General features: G+C 38.3%; 1 protein-coding gene across 1 annotated transcript in view; it reads left to right on the forward strand.

Moving 5' to 3' along the window:
- Nucleotides 1-16,839, forward strand: part of ANO4 (anoctamin 4) — a 203,454-nt gene that overhangs the window by 107,402 nt on the left and 79,213 nt on the right. Inside the window, exon 6 of the mRNA XM_069003919.1 lies at nt 3,154-3,312. Coding sequence (XP_068860020.1) covers nt 3,154-3,312 — 159 coding nt within the window. The remainder of the gene's footprint in view (nt 1-3,153; nt 3,313-16,839) is intronic.

Below are 16,839 nucleotides of genomic sequence, written 5' to 3' on the forward strand. Positions count from 1 at the left end.
TGTTGTATGGTTTGTATGGATCAATATGGGTAAACCCTTTGGCCCAAAGCTCTCCTAGCGTGTGCATGTATATGAGTCATATGTCTGAATGCTGATGGTTCCCAACTGAGCACCTGAGAATATAGAAACTACTGTATTCCTTGGAAAACAAGTCCAAATTATACAACACATACTACAAATACAGTCATAAAGATAGACAGAAATGGCTAAGCTTCTTTTTAGAGTGAAGTCTTCACTGTTCTTCTACTTTCTTCCAGCATCCTTTTTTTAGATGAAGGAATGGAGGTTTGACATATATGACTACACCACTTTTTCACCAAAAACAGAAGTCAGACCTAGTTCTACATATATTTTTTTATCAGTTTAGGAAAACTGAATTTTGATGTCATAACACAGGTGAGGGAGATGCAATATCGGAAGGAAGGTAGGAAAAACTTCTGTCTGGAATAACATAAGCCTGTAATACTTGGATGATGCAGAAGTCCTGCAGCTGACACTGCTCAACCAACCCTGACTGTCTCTATATCATGTTAGATCCTCAAGAGTTCTTGAAAGTCTAGACTCAGTCTATAAAGTTGCCTTACAATCTGTAACAGAGGGCCAGAGAAAGAGTTCCTTTCCAGAGGCCACAACAGTCAATAGGGTTTATCAGTCTGGATTTGACATACAGTGTTCCTAAAATAAAAAGAACCTTCAAGTACAGGTAAGGGTGTCCAAGCCACCTTTCTGAGTGAAAAATTACAATACTGTAGTTGGTAGTGTTTTATAAGTCCAAGAGAAAGTAATTGTCCCAGGAAGTCATATTTGTAATGGAAGAAGTCTGGCAAGTCAAATACCTTGGCTGAATCTCATAGATACTCCTTCATGTAAGGCTCTGCATTCACTGATGAGTCAGTGCAGGGCAAACCAATTTTCTTCAGAGAAAGAAGAAACATAGGAAGGGGCAAATCTATTTTTCCAGTGGAGTCACTGCTGCATGCAGAGAAGGATACATTCCTTATGGTGCTCTCAGGGTGAGTCTGAGTTCAGATGAGGAGTGCACATTTGAAGTGAATCTCTCAATTGCCCCTACTCATGATTTCTTTGCAGTCCAGAGCAGTGTTGGATTTTAAACCTGGATTTCTTATGGATGTAAATCCAGTGAGGCTTTTGGACCAGACTGCAGTGGGCCCAACATGAGCCCTGAAGCCTACATAGCATAGACAGCAGATCCCCAGCATGGATTGTTTTGTTAAACAGTCCCTTTCTTATTACACCACTTGCTAAAGTACGTGTTGACTCTGACTACTGAACAGGAGGCTTGCCAGGAGGGTTAGAAATCACAGCAGGACCACCAAGTTGACCCACACCCTCTAGATCTCCTGCTACATCCTTCCTTTATTTAAATAACCTTAAATACCCTTTGGTTTGTTGGTTTTTTTAATGTCTTCTTGACAGAGATTTTTAATGGAAAAAGATAAAATGTGCCTCCTGAGCTGTTTTCACATTTAATGTTCTATGAAAAGTGCTTCTCATATCTTGATAATATCATTTATCAGCATGATATGCAGTATAGCTATAAAGAGTTTGTTACTGTTTTTTCCTTAGATATTAAATCATTTTTCTTGCCTTCTTTTCAGACTCTGAGTACTGTTCCACTGTATCAAGTCTGCACTAAGTTGTGTCAGGAGTTAGGCACTGTAAGGAAAGAATGTTAAAAAAATTCCCTTCTTATGTTAGTGGACTGAATGTACCAAGGGGATGGGACATTTGGGATGCTTTCAGTGGTTTTTACATTTAATCAAAATGCCTGCTGAGAATCAGAAAGATAGCTTACACTAAACTATTTGAATGGGAAAATCGATTGGGGGGTTTTCCTGTAAAAATAATTTTTCCTATTATAATGTTCACTTTGCAATTTAAATTCAGAAGCAGTTCTCTTACAGAGAAAGTCTTTTGAAAATTCCCTCCTTCTCCCAGATGTGGAAGGCAAAATATTTTTTTTAAGAGACTTGATTGTATATTATTGGGCAGAGCTATTTTTGGCAGAAATAGTGGAGCAAGTTTTGGAAAAACAGAGGTAAATTAGCTTAATCTTCCCTTCAGCTTAGAGGCGGACTGATCTTGAGGTTCCTGAAGGTCCCTGCCCTTTATACTGCTCAGAGGGAGTGCTGTTTGTTCCCATGTATCCTTCACAGTGTACATTTCCTGTACGAAACACTCCAACCTGCAAACTGCCAGGCAATTTCAACTTGTCTGAAAGTGAAAGCTTAAACCCTGGGCAGTATTGTATTATATAGAAGTAGTGCTAAATTGTGAGTAGGATCTGTAGAAAATTTCATCTCATGACATACTGGAAAAAGACCAGTAGTCTGGTCTTTTATATCTCAGGAGAGTGACCTGTTTGACCTCTTATTAACAGTGAAATCAAGTTATGTGTTTCTGTCAGACCAAACATTTGAACAGGCTTTTTTTTTCTTTTTTCCTTTCCTTTTTTTTTTTAATAGAAAATAAACAGTATTTATTGCTTTTGTGTGCTGCTACACCAAACGCCAGCAATTCTCTCCAAATAAATCAAATCAAATCCATCCTCAGCTATTCATTAAGCAAGGAATATTCTGTAGTTAGTTTGATGAGGTACAGTGAGGTCAGTACAGAACCTTCATATTGCTGTCTGTGTCTTATGAGGCAAAGCAATGAGCATCTCTGTGCCAGCTTTTAGTGTTTCTCACTACTGTAAATGTTCACGACATTGTTTACTCTTTTCACATGTACAAAGACATTCAGCCACGTTAAGTTCTTAATTTTAAATTTACACTTCAGTAACACTATTCTCTGCTCTATTTTATAAGTAAGAAGTTATTCCTAACCTTATGGAAGGTGGTGGGGGAGGAAAGTTTGCTTGTGTTTTCTGTTCTCTCCTATCCCATCCATATATGTCCAAGCATTTGCCTAAGAGTTCCTGACACCCCTTAAAACCCCCTTAAGTAGGGAAGTCTGTGCTCCTCTCAGATGAAGTTAGAAGCGCTCTGTGTAAAGAGCCTAAAACTTGAACAGCTTTCTGATTCCTTATCTTTCCTCTTGAGTATAACTGAAAACTGATGATGCAAACACCAACGCAGCAATTACCAATGCAAATTAACGTTACTGAGTTGCTTGATTTTCTCTTTACAGGAAGTACCTGATAAGAACAAGACCAGTGGACTATATTTTAGAGATGGGAAATGTCGGATTGACTACATCCTTGTGTATAGAAAATCTAATCCACAGACAGAGAAGAGGGAAGTATTTGAGAGAAATATCAGAGCAGAAGGACTCCAAATGGAAAAAGAAGTAAGAGGTCTTCCTTTAAAAAACTTTCACTTTGAAGCTACATAGAATCTGGGTGTATGGTTTGTTTACTCTGAAATTCCTTCACTCTCTTGTAGCAGTAGAAAAATGCTTTTAAGCATGCCTAAATATAGGCCAGAGCAGCGCAAAAGTGTAGCCTAAAGGAAAATCAGACACAGGGATTGAAGGCCAAAACAGGCCATTACAGTCATCTTCTTCAACCTTATGCACAAGTAGGCCACAGAATTTCATCCAGTGTGCTGTGCAATACAAAAAAAACAAGTGCTGGGTTTGAATGGCCTAAATTCTACTGAGTGCAATCCTTATTTCTGCACCTACATTTTCTTCTAGCTATGTGCTCCACTATTTGCTGAGGCTTCTGGTACTTTCCAGAGACCTAACGAGATCCCTGCCTTCCTCTACCTGTCAACTTAGGCATAGTGACATGAGAAGTATTTTAGTAGTTTGAAAACAGCTTAAAGTTTCTCCTTCTGTCTTAACCCTAAGCATTGAAATAATTGGACAGTACGTATGAATCATTTATATCTATGTTATTTCCAACACAGTGTTCTAAATCAGTAGATCTTCTATGGACAAGAGTGTAGAAATTAATGCAAAGAGTCTAAAATCTACTGACAAACTAGGCAGCGGGAGCAAGGTCTAAAGAGGCCATATCTCTTTTGCCAAGCCTATGATCTTCCTTAAACATTGATAATGTGCTTAAGCAGGGCTTAAGTCTCACTTCCATCCAGAACAGGTATTGCTGAGAATTTACTTTTATTTGCGCCTGATGGACCCACACTCGTGCTTGTATGAGTTGTCATGGTGCCACTGATGGAAACAGAAGAGGAATTTTCAGGATACAGGCTTTGATCAGTTATGTAGGTGCTACACATTATCTCCCTTTCTTTCACTGAGTTCTTGGTACATGTGTAGATATTCTGCCTGTGTACTTGAAATTCACACTTCTTTGGAGAACACTGGGGAGGAAAAAAGGGAAGCCTTTACAGAAAAAGAAAACTTTTTTTTTTAAATGCTTTTGGTTGAACATCGTTACTGGTGTATATAAGTGTATTAAGAGCATTTCACTGGTTACACCAAACAATTACCCTAAACTATTCCTTCAAATAACTTAAAAGTCATCATCTTCAGTGCTGCAGCAGTTGATAGATGTTTTCAATGCCAGAGATGGTTAAATATTATTTCCTGTATATGTGCTACTGTCTGTAGGAGCTGTAACCCAACATCCAAGAACATGGGAGTGTTGCTGCAGCTATTCAGCTTCACATCCTAGAATTCTGCCCTGCTTCCACCAGGAGAGATGATGACAAAGTCTCTGAAATTTGGGCAGTGTAGAAAATGAACAGTGAATGAATCCTCCCTATTAATACATATGCCAAATGGTTCCAAATAATTTTTTTCCTACTTCATGGTTTTTGCAGATTTAATTACTGCGCTAAGGTCAGCAGTGAAAGCTATGAAATCACTTTATATTTTAAGTATTAGGAAACTTATTGCAACGTTCTGCACTGAAAAATTTTTCAAATTGATTGTTTAAGTGCTTACTATAGAGGTTTTTTTTGGCTTTCAAGACCATTTATTTGGACTTTGCTGCCTAGGCTGCATGAATGATCTGCCAATTTGATAATTCATTTCAGTTTCTATTTTGCTAGTGACATGCAGTTTTATTTCTTACTAATCTCATTTGCCCTTGGTGTGACTTCTTGCCAGCATCAGTAATTGCACATTTTCTAAACTCAGAATGATCAAAATGAGGTTGTGCTACATGACTTGAGCTAATGTTTTTAAGGTCTAAAGTAGCAATCTTTTTTAACATATGACTCTGACCTAAAATTAAACTCTAGCATGTACATTTTATGATCACGTTAGTTTCTAAATTTAATTATAATCCTGAAGGGAATATCTGCATTCTTAGTACACTCCCTCCCCCATCCCCAGAGATTAAGAATAGTGCTGCATAACACTTAGCTTTAAACTAAGCTGTGTGATCTACTAGTGTCTAGATTATTTCTCATTATTTTTACTTCCCTTTTTTTAAAGACTACACATCATTCTGAATGTTAATTGTGGAAAATTTTAGCTGCAGGGTTTTTTTCAAGTTGTTCACATGCAATATACTGCTTCCACTGAAAAAAGTTTGCTCTCAGATGAAATGAGAAAATTGTCTGTGGATTTGGCCACAGAACATATCCAGAGGCAATAGGTGGTAACTGTTGGACTGAAGGAAACTTTTTACCTTGTGTGAATTTTGTGTGGTTGTTGGTTCACTCTCCTTTGACTACCAGCTCTTCGTATGTTGACATTCGATTGTGTCAGTTCTGTCTTTTTAATGCGAAACCATTGGCAGAGAGGAAAACTTGCAGAGCTATCCACACTGCAATTTCAAACCCATATTCCTCGCTGCAGGGAGGGAGAAGTGCACTGCAGTGGCTCACTGACAAGTGCAGCAGAATGAAATTCCAAGGAAGTGGTGAATGCAGGGAGCGAAGCGTTCACTTAGCAGCATGAAATGAGAACATGAATCCGAAATGACTTCACAAGAGTTGAAATAACTTCAGAAACAATGTCAAGATCATGTAGCTGAGAAAGGTCTGAACAGGTATATGTTTCTGACTCTAGGAAGAGGTGATAATGTTCTGCACATATTCTCCAAGGAATTCACACTCACATTCTTCAACTGTACTACATCACTCTGCCTTGGAAGTTCAGGTAGATTTGGTGCTCAGTATATACAGAAGTAAAGAATGAGGGGATCCCAGACCAAGGAACAGATCATTAAAATAGTGAAGGTTTTAACAAAAAATAAAAGTAATTAAATAATAGAGGAGAAAAAAGAGTGATAAAACATTTTTAAAGAGTGAAAAAAATAGTAAGAATAAAATTAAATAGTGAAGATTTTAAATTGAAAACAAAGGTCTAAGAGTGAATGCTAATTGAGTGATACAACACAAGTCATTTTATGATGCTTCTCCCTGCTTTTCCGTGTATATTGGTTCTGGATAGGATGAGTGTGTTGACCCCATCACAGCCAGACACTTCCAGACCACATCCAACACGTGATCACATGCATAGATGCTCAAAAAAGTTAATCAAAAATGTAGGTCAGCCCAGGAAAAGAGACTGTATTTTCTTTTCATCCAGGTGTAAAATTTCATTTGTTGATTTATCCTCTTTTTCAGTGTCTCACAAGTGAGATAAGTTATGATATCCTGGCTCTGGGATTCTTGATGACTCTGCTGCTCTCATTTTCTAATACTCTTTGAAAAAGACTTTTGTGTGGGGAAAAAGGAGAGGACAGTCTCCAAGTGGAGCATGTTCTTATGGGAGATGAGGTACCAATCACACTGCAAGTTTGTAGGCACTGATACCATCTGTAAATACCACAAGAGACTCATGCCCTCCAGAGCTGGTGTGCAAAAGGTTAACAGGGTGTCACTGTCCACATTCTGATGGTATGTTTCATATTTAATCTAAATACAAGATAAACCTGAGATTTGGATCAACACACTGACATGCAGAAGAGAATTACTTATGATCACTTTTCTGAGAAGAGAAAATATAGATAGTGTCTGTCATTCCAAATTAAGTGTTCATCCCTGTGGCCCAGCAATTCCTGGAAAACATGTCTTTTCAAGAGACAATGAAGAGTCAGAATTACTTTGAGCCCATGGTATTTTTCACGAGAAATAAATATTTATAAATTCAACCTGTTGGCCAAAGTCTGGAAAAGTACCCTTATCCCAAATTATTCCTGCAGCATGAATTGCTGTTTATCTGCCCCAAATGACCAGGTAGAACTAAGTTGTTGTCAAGAGTATCTACACAGTTCTGCTACATGAATACAGTATTACGGATATCTCTCAGTAAGATACTTTAAACTATACTATGTTATAATAGACCATGTATTACTCTTTCACTTGCAAACTCTTTAAGCTGCACTGGAAAGTAATGCAAATACAGGATAGAGGTGAGAAATTTCTGCTGGGTGAACAAATACAGACCACACTCACGTGTAATTTGTGCAAGAGAAAAAGAGGAAAGTCATCTTGCATTTAACTAAAAACAGTGTATCCAAAATGAATCTGATGCTGGGTTAGGATCTGATCGTGCAGCCCTAGGAACAGAATACATTTAATTTGAACTTGGCATGATTTTTTGGTTTTTCACCTTATGATTACACTAAACTAAGTCATACAGAGTTGTTCTACTACTAAATGTACTTGATACATTATGATTAATGATTGTGTTCAAAGTTTTTAATCTATATATTATAAGTTGATTTCATGCAGTTCACTTGAAAAAGCATTTGACAGACTAGAGGAAAGTGAGTGATAGAAATGTAGTAAATGGAAACTAACCACATATGTAGTGAAATAATATTCACACCTTTTATTTTACATATTTTATGTATTTATGGTAACTAATGTCTCAGTATAGAAGCAATTAACTACTTTAAACCAGTAGCATTCCTTACTGCCCTGGAAAACAGGTCTCCTCACAGCTATTGCATGCAGAATGTGCTTCAGAAACCAGCTTCAGATATTTTACAAACAACAGACAATCCATCTGGGCTTCTGCTGGCACATTGATCTTTGCATCTCCCTGATAAAAGAAGATGTTATGGTAGTGCTGTATTGTAGGTCCAGTTTTCATGAAGAATCCAAGTTGTGTGGGATTTTGTGTTATATGCCTGATTAAAAATTTAAACTTTGCCACTGTAAGTGTCAAGCTGTCACCAGGGCACCTCTAATTGCATTCACTCCCTGCCTCAAGCAGCAGCTGACATTTCTGGTGCAACATCTGGCAACAAAAACGCAGCTGGTGTATACAACAGGCAATAGAAATATATAATAGGTGTTCTCTGGGGAAAACCCAAAAGGACAAGAAAGAAAAGCACAGTATAAGCTTTGGTTATGTCGTATGAACAAATATCTACTAGTGAGTATACTCTGAGTCTTAATGTTAGCATGACCCTAAAAGTTATCTTTTGAAATCTTTTTCAGTGTAGCCATATAATTACAGAATACTTCTATTTCATTACTTTTCAAGTTTGCAAGCAGATGTAGGTTCATGAAGAGGTAGTAATAGCTGTGCAAAGCAGTTTCTTTTAATGTGGCTGTAACTTTGTGCTAATGGAGCAGGACATAAGAAGCTAGAAATATGTATTCAGTAAGATACTTATATTTAGCAGCAACTTGGAGTCTGCTTTCAATATGATGAATGTTGAGAGAAATTACAGATGACAGAAAGAGCACACAGAGTATCTCTGTGACTTTTAGCACATCCCTGAGTGTAAAAGGAAAATAGACTTATGACCATGTCAAAGTGAGGTAGAAGTTAGAAGAATATGACAAAACTAAGAACTTCAGAGACTGAAACTTCTGAGCACTGTGTTCAGAAAGTGATGATGTGAAAGAGATATCATAATCAACAGCTATTGCTTCTGAACATAATCAAATACTATAATCTTTCTGGAAAAAAATGACATCTATTCCTTGTTGTTGTTGTTGTTGTTAGTACTGTAGAGCCAAAACAGTTATGAGAGACTGATCTGCTTTTTTTTTGGTTTGTGCGTCATCACTGCAGTTGTTCATGAGATTCCTGTTACATAAACGTTTTTTCTGATTGTGATTCATGGGTAGAAAAGAATTGAGCTGACTTCCAGACCCCAAGTGGTGTTTGCAGATCTGAGTTAGAAAAGGTGTTTTATAAACGTAGTTAATGTCATTTGGTTCTCTGAGCGGTGCACAATAAAATCTCAGTGCCTTTAGAGTTGATTCTAAGTTTCTTTTTCAGTTATGACTTCAGTTTACCCAGTTATTGAAAGAACAATAACTTGTTTGTAGTTCATTCTTTATTGTAGTTTATTATTTATTATATACTTAATTTAATCAACCAGGCATACAGTTTAAAATAGAGTGCTTAGTCTATGGTCAACTGACTTTTACAGCTTGCCAGGAGAGTTTGTGTGGTACCCAGGAGCAAGATGCAGGTCAGCAGGAAAATCTTTTCCTGGCTGCTAGTTTTTATTTGGTGCTCATATCCTTTCCCTGTCATGTTCAACTTACTCTGCACATATCAAAACCACCTATCCACTAGAGAAAAGGGTGGCTAGGGAAAGCTTCCACCACTGAAATTATGAGCTTTTTTTTGCAGAGAGGAGATAGCTGTGAGCATGCCTATGTGAGATATGTGCTAGGAAGCGCCAAGACAGCAGTGAGAGTGGTGATTAACCCTGCTGTGCATGTCTAGTTTAGTGCATATATAGTATAGGTCAAGCAATGTACAGGATGTCAACTATGGCTAACAGGTTTCCTTTAGGCAAACTGGCATTTGGACAAAACTAGGCTTTCTTGGTCTTAGGAGGAGATGAGACTTTGTATTGGGTTTGCATGGCAAGGTTTTGGTGGTGAGACACCAGAGATGGCTTCTGTGAGAAGCTGTTAGAAGCTTCCCTCACATCCGTCAGAGCCAGTGCCACATAGCTCCAAGATGAACCCACTGTTGAACAAGACTGAGCCTGTCAACAACAGTGGTAGCACCTCTGTGATAAAGTATTTAAAAAGAGGAAAAAGCCTTCTGCAGAACAGCAGCTAAAAGAGAGGAATGAGAGACAATATGTGAGGAAAACAACTCTGCAGACAACAAGGTCAGTGAAGAAGGAGGGGGAGGAGATGTTTCAGGTGCTGGAGCTGAGATTCCCCTGCAGCTCGTGGTGCAGACCATGGTGAGGCAGCTGTGCCCCTGCAGCCCATGGAGGTCCACAGGAGACCTGTAGCCTGCAGAGAACCCCACACTGGAGCAGGTGGATGCCCAAAGGAGGCTGTGAGCCTGTGGGAAGCCCACACTGGAGTAGGCTCCTGGCAGGACCTGTGGCCTCCTGGAGAGAAGAGCCCATGCTGGAGCAGATTTGCTGGTAGGGCTTGTGACCCCATACAAAAAACCCATACTGGAGCAGTCTGCTCCCAACAGACTGCATCCCATGAAAGAGACCCATGCTGGAGAAGTTCGTGAAGAACTGCAGCTTGTGGGAAGGACCCAAGCTGGAAAAGTTAGTGGAGCACTGTCTCCTGTGGAAGGGACCCCAGACTGGATCAAGGAAAAAGCGTGAGAAGTCCTCCTCCTGAGGAGGAAGGAATAGCAGAGACCACAAGTGATGAATTGATTTCAGCTCCCATTCCCAGTCGCTTCATGCTACTGTGTGGGAGGAGGTAGAGAAAAGTTGGAAGTTGAGCCTGGTAAAAGGGAAGGATTGGGAGAAGATGTTTTAAGGTTTGGTTTTATTTCTCATCATCCTATTCTAATTTGATTGATAATAAATTAAACTAATTTCTCCAAGTCGAGTCTGTTTAGCCCATGATGATAAGGAGTGGGTGATTTCTCTTTGTCCTTATCTAGACCCATGACCTTCCTCTTCTATTTTCTCCCCTGTCCTGGTGAGAAAGGAAGTGGCGGAGTGTCTTTAGTGGGCACCTGGCATCCAACCAGGGTAAACCCACCACAGGTGTAGCTCAATGTCACTCCACTACTGTAACCAGTATCAAACATTCCATAGCTTTCATGGACTCAAGTAGAGTAGTTTCAGTCTCTCACTTTTCTGATCCTATTATTCAATATGTAAATATCTACAGCTAATGAACTTACAGTACAAATTATGCAGCCTTCAGGCTCTGTATTTTCATGAGCAGCATAACATCTTAGTATTAGCAGGTAAAGTTTGTTATTTAATGCTTTAAGCGCTGTGTCTGATTGCATCCCCAAATCATGGATGGAAGCATCAACATGACATAAACTACGTCTGCAAAAAGAGAGCCAGACTGAGATGCAAACCATACCACAAGCATTATAAATGAAAGTGCTTCTAGCTATTTAATTTAAAACATTGGGCTGTTCATTTCATCCCAATTCAGCCAGAGCAAGTTGAAATCAGACTGGTCTTATTATCTAATGCACAGAGCAAATTGAGTCTCTTTTCAGCAATGTTTTACAGAAAAATGTGATGGTACAAGCAGAACAATGTCCTTTCCCAGAGAGCATTCTGTACAAAAAACCTATGATCACTAAACAGTTGAGAAGTTTCCAGCTGCCTGAACTTCTGAGGAAAAAAGTTTTAGATTTCAGACACTATAACCACTGTACAGCACAATGGCAATTTAGAAGAAAAATTTGAGGAGATAAATGAAAGTCTGGATAGATAGGGTCTGAACTCAAATTTCAGAAAACAGCTCTTAAAGATAAATTTCTTGATTATCTGAGGGAGCTCATAAATGAATATGTTTCCAAGTTGACAAATTCCAGCCTTTAACAGGACTTTGTAAAACTAGTAGACTAAGAAAATGTTGCTGAAAACTTAACCCACTTAAAAAAAAAAAAATACGGCTTTTTCAAGGAATATGGAGGTAATACAGAAAATATGTAGATAACTGAAAAGGAGTAAGAAAGCCCCTGACATACTTCTTTCAGGAATGGGTAAAATTTCTTGTCAAAGAATTTACTGTCATCAACATTCACAAATCAGAACGTCAAAAATCTTTTGAAGGAAAAAAACCAGATAGACAATACATTAAGAAAAAATTATGGTTGTTATATATGAGATGTCCCTGATGTGTGAAAAGTCACCTTTCCCTTTACAATAATTGGTCTTAAACTGCAATTATTTTTGAGATGTTTTTTGCCTGCCAGCAGCATCAGGAATAAGCATAATGCACAAGGCTACAATCACTTAATGCACCGTGAGAGTTTCCATTGCCCAAAGGTGACATGACTGGTTTGCTGCAACGCTCCCTTATAGTAATGGCTTAATAAGCAAAAACCTAAAGTTGTCTGCAGGGAACAGAAGGACAGAGAACAGAAGGATATAGAAACCCAGCAATAGGCTTTGTGTTCTCCTTTTATGTTAATGATTTTGGTGTTGAACTTGTTTTGAGAAGGCAGCACTGTATTTACATCATTATGTATCCAAAACAAATAGTGATGATTGGTTTCAGGGACATTTACATCTTCCCCTAAAGCCTGAGGTGGTGTGGGGCTGCCTGCCTGAAAGTAGTGCCAAGCAGGAAGCATGAATCTGGAAGGGACAGTTCCCTTTCTCACTGCTCTTGGCACAAGGACTCCAGGTCCTCTCATTGTCCAATTACTTTTTTTGTTACACAGGGTTAATTAGTAATGGAGCAAGTGGAGAGTTGGTGCTCTGTGCTGTGGATTAACTGTATTTTAGTTGTGGCAACAGAACAAATAGAACTAGTCAAATTACATCAGGGCTCTACTTTCTTGAAAAAGACCTTTCAGTTATGGGTCTCTGGGCCCAAATGAAATGCAGAATTACCCACTGCATATTTACATATTTATTTCTTGCTGGTTGAGTGGTAATGAAGTGGTGTTGTAAATGAAGTTTAAAAAAGCCTGACCTGAGGTAAAAATGCTTCTGAGACAGCCACACTGACTGAAACTTCTGTCAGCCAGTCATGTCCCCCTGTTTAAAGTCTTATCTGGTTTACAAAACTCTATTCTGTGCACAAATTATCTTTCATTTTCTTATCTGAAAGCTCTTGAAAGAATCTGTAAAAGTACATTTTAGACAAAACAGTTTGAAAACCCTTTTGTTTCCTCTTGGAGGTCTTCATGGTATTCTGCTTACTACTCTTCTTAGGTACAGCTTGTTTTTGCTAATAGGCTCAAATAGACCTTTCCTTTATAGTATGATTGACTCCCCTTTCTTAAAATATAAGAATGTTGTGCTTACTTTTTTTGTCTAAAAGCCATCTCACACTTTTTTAAACTTCAAAACTTTTCATAAAGAATAAAGCCTCCACAGTGAAAATGTAGATAGGAGAAGAACAAAATGGAGACATGTACATCTGGAAACCATGACTTTATACTTTGTCTTGCAATATGCAAAATTCATGTTCTTCTCCTCAAGAAATTTTTCTTTTCATATTCAGACTTCTGTGTCTTTTTGTGCCTTGTAAGTTAATAATCAATTCTGTGACCTCATTTTCTGGGGAATCTGGAGAAGCTCCAGAGTGCTGGAGGGAAGGCATGTCTGAAGGTCAGCTTTGTGAAGCAGAGTTCTCACCAATGCTAGATCAGGATGGCCACAGCTTTTTTCTATAGAATTCTATAGATTTTCTATAGATTACAGCCTTGTCCTTCATCTCCAGAGTTCTTGAAGTTGTACTGTGAGTGTAATTTCTATTGGAAACTGTGATTTTCTGAGACACGACTGGTTTAAACAAATGTCCTGAAACAGCAGTTGAGAGGATGGAAGCTGTGATTTTTAGAACAGCCCAGGTCACTGTTCTTGTGCAAATTTATGGATTTTATCATTAGCTTCAGAAATTCACAGGAGAGAATAATTCAAGTAATGAAATACAGAAAGTACTGACCAAAATCAAGAGGCCTTTTAAAGTACAGAGGACACTGATGGGAGGCTTTGTTATTTAAAGATTTGCATTTCCCTATGTCTTCTCTGCAGGAAGAATGAATAAGGTGGGATGGGGGAAATGGATGACAGCCAAGGCCTTGTCAAATGTTCTGAATCAAATGCTGCCACTGTGATATGTCCCAGACAGCTGAGCAGTGCACTGGAGGCACCCATGAAGCTGCAGTGGTAGGAAGCAACGTGTCTATGCTAGTGCAGAAGTTGGTGTGGGTGGTGAGGAAGGTAACAGGAGTCCAGGGAAAATAAGGTGGTTGTAGTGCAGAGCCCCAAGAGGAAAAAACCCAAAGTCACTGACTGTAGCTGTTGGCAATGTACATAACTGACTGGGTAGGAGCCAGCCCTTAATATGCAGCAATTCATCTCAGCCTGAGGAAGATGAACAAATGAATTACACCTTGAAGGTGCCTGTTCCTCTCCATTGCAGACATCTAAGCTTAGTTGCCCTGAATCACACCTGTGGTGTCTGCTCCTTGGGAGTAAGCCTTCAGGGAACTTCTCAGGATCAGTGGGCTTAGAGACATGATAATGCCACTGTTTTGATACAGATATAGTGGCCTGCCGTTATCCAGCAGGGGAAACTAGGTCAGATACCTGTCACATATCTATAAAATACTCAAGATAAACCTATAAACCTCTTTGTTTGCTCTCTGTCCAGGTGTTATCTATAGATTTATATTAATAGATCTGTGGATTGCAAGAGCATCCCCAGTACTGGTGAAGTATAAAGTGTACAACTAATGGAATTGTGTGACAACTGAAAATTTCCATTCTAAAACCCCTAAGCTGTGGAATAGATTAATGTTTCTGCAGTTTTTCCATTATTTGACATTTTCTGTTCTTTAATGTTTTGACTGGGAATTGATGACTGCTTGCCATGCCAATTTACATTTCCGTCTTGGGCTGGTTTTTTGTCTGTCTTGTGAAAGGAAACACAATTCATGTCTCTTACTAATGCATTGTTCCAGCCAAAAGGCGCAATATAAAAATGATTTGGGAAAGGTGAGCACATTAGAGTTTTGGGAAGGAGGGGAATTTAGAATGATGGTTAGAAAGTCTAAGAGGATGCTAGTATCAAGATGTGGAGGCATATCCACATTAAATCATGGCAGATAGAAAAGCCCCCTTCTCACTGTGTAACTCCCACGGTAAAAATCTGAATGTAAAATCTCTTTGGAAATACAACACAAGCCCTTAACATCTTGAAACAATTGTTTTGTATTTATGGAGAATGTCTTAACAGAATGAAGGAAAGGAGAAAGGCAAGGAATTAATAATCACTAGTATAGATTAGACTCAGCAAAGAGTTTTAGCTGAGGAAAGAGGAAAACATTTTGAATATGTAAAAATATTTCACTTAAACAGATTCACTATTAAATACCTGATATAAAAATGCCATGCTAGTTGTTATAAAGGCTACCTCTACAAAAGAGAAAACAGATATAATCCAGTAACGTACCAAAACATGCTATTTTGTATGGACAGTTTTTTAAACTAAATAAAAGTAAAAATTTTCATGTGTTTCCTGACAAATTTTTATAAATCTTGTTCAATTTGGTCTATTTTCACATAATTTATTCAGTGTGGTGTTGCAGCAAAATATTTTTCTCTCTTAAATGGCATCACAGCCAATCACTGGAATGTTCATACAGGAATGACTATGCCTCCCTAGCAAAAGTTTTTATAGGCTGACTATCTTCTTAATTAATTCCATAGATTACTTGTAAGGCACCAAGGATATTTTCCATTAGACAATATGTCACATAAAAGAAAACCTCATTTCCCAAGCTCATGACTAGATTCCTGCTGCAGAAATGATCTAACAAAAGCCTTTGCAATCAGAGTCTCTGCACCAGCATTTTATTTCCTGTGACTACAGAAAAGTAAAATTAGATCAACAGCCTGGGACATAGTGCTAGGCCACAGTTTGGTTCAGGTCTCATCAGGATATACATGGCTGTAAACGGATTACTTGCAGTTTTATTCCTTATCCCATATTCAGAGATTATCACAGTCAGTTCCTAAAACTCCTAAAACTAAAATGGGAACATGAATATGTGTCAGGTTTTCTTAAATACCTAGAATTTGTATTTTCTAAGCAGTGCATATACACCACTCTAAACACTGGACAGTCACTGTAACTCTACAGTGAAGCCCTGGAGCACTGTCAACAAACTATTACCAATATCTAAAAGCACTGATCTCTTTCATTTTGTTACTCTTGAGTTCCTAGCCTCTTGTAAATTGAGTTGTTTTGAGTGTATGCCTCTAACAAAGGGAAGACGTATTTCTGCAGCTAAATTTTGATCTTGAAGCCTATAAAAACTGAAGATCTCAGAAAGCAATTTTAGGTAAAATAATAACATATTCCACAGTAAGTGCTGCATACAGATACTGTTGAAAACTCCTAAAATCACCTCTGAAGGATATTGGATGTGTTTGAAGAAACTTATGCTTTTAATACCACTTTTGTCTGAGTTCTCTGTTATTTTTATCAAACAGCTCTTGATCGATTTTAGTGTGATGAAAGCAAAATATGTGTGTATGGATGTGGACAAAGAGTTTAAGTAAGGAGCAATTTCTGCCTTCTTGACAGGGTTTATTGCGGTAATATCCTCACGAGAGCATAATGTAGGGCTTCTCCTTTTATCCTGGACTAGGCATTCTCAGCCACTCATATATTCCTTACAGCCCCACATGCCAAGTCCTAGAATGATGTAGAATAGGATCTAGTGTGGTGTTAGATAGGATCTGACCCAAACCTCTTTTGCTACAATTTAATCCAGTTATTTCTTGTTTGATTGAGAAGGAAAATGGAGTGCTGTTCATTCTCTTCCTCTTCATAACTATTTTTTACTTATTTTTAAAATGTTAAAATGTGGTCTCTGCTTAACATTTTCTTTTGTGTATTGAATTCCATCTGTGTTTTGAACAATCTTTTTCCCCTAGGTCAAGTTTCCCAAAACTCTTTATCATTCTTATTTTCCTGCTCCAATCTCTTTAATTAACCCATCTATTTCTTATTCAAGCTGTACTTTACCCCCCAGCTGAATAGCTACACACAATAAGGG

Source organism: Aphelocoma coerulescens, chromosome 1A, assembly GCF_041296385.1.
Source record: "Aphelocoma coerulescens isolate FSJ_1873_10779 chromosome 1A, UR_Acoe_1.0, whole genome shotgun sequence".
Classification (NCBI taxonomy): domain Eukaryota; kingdom Metazoa; phylum Chordata; class Aves; order Passeriformes; family Corvidae; genus Aphelocoma; species Aphelocoma coerulescens.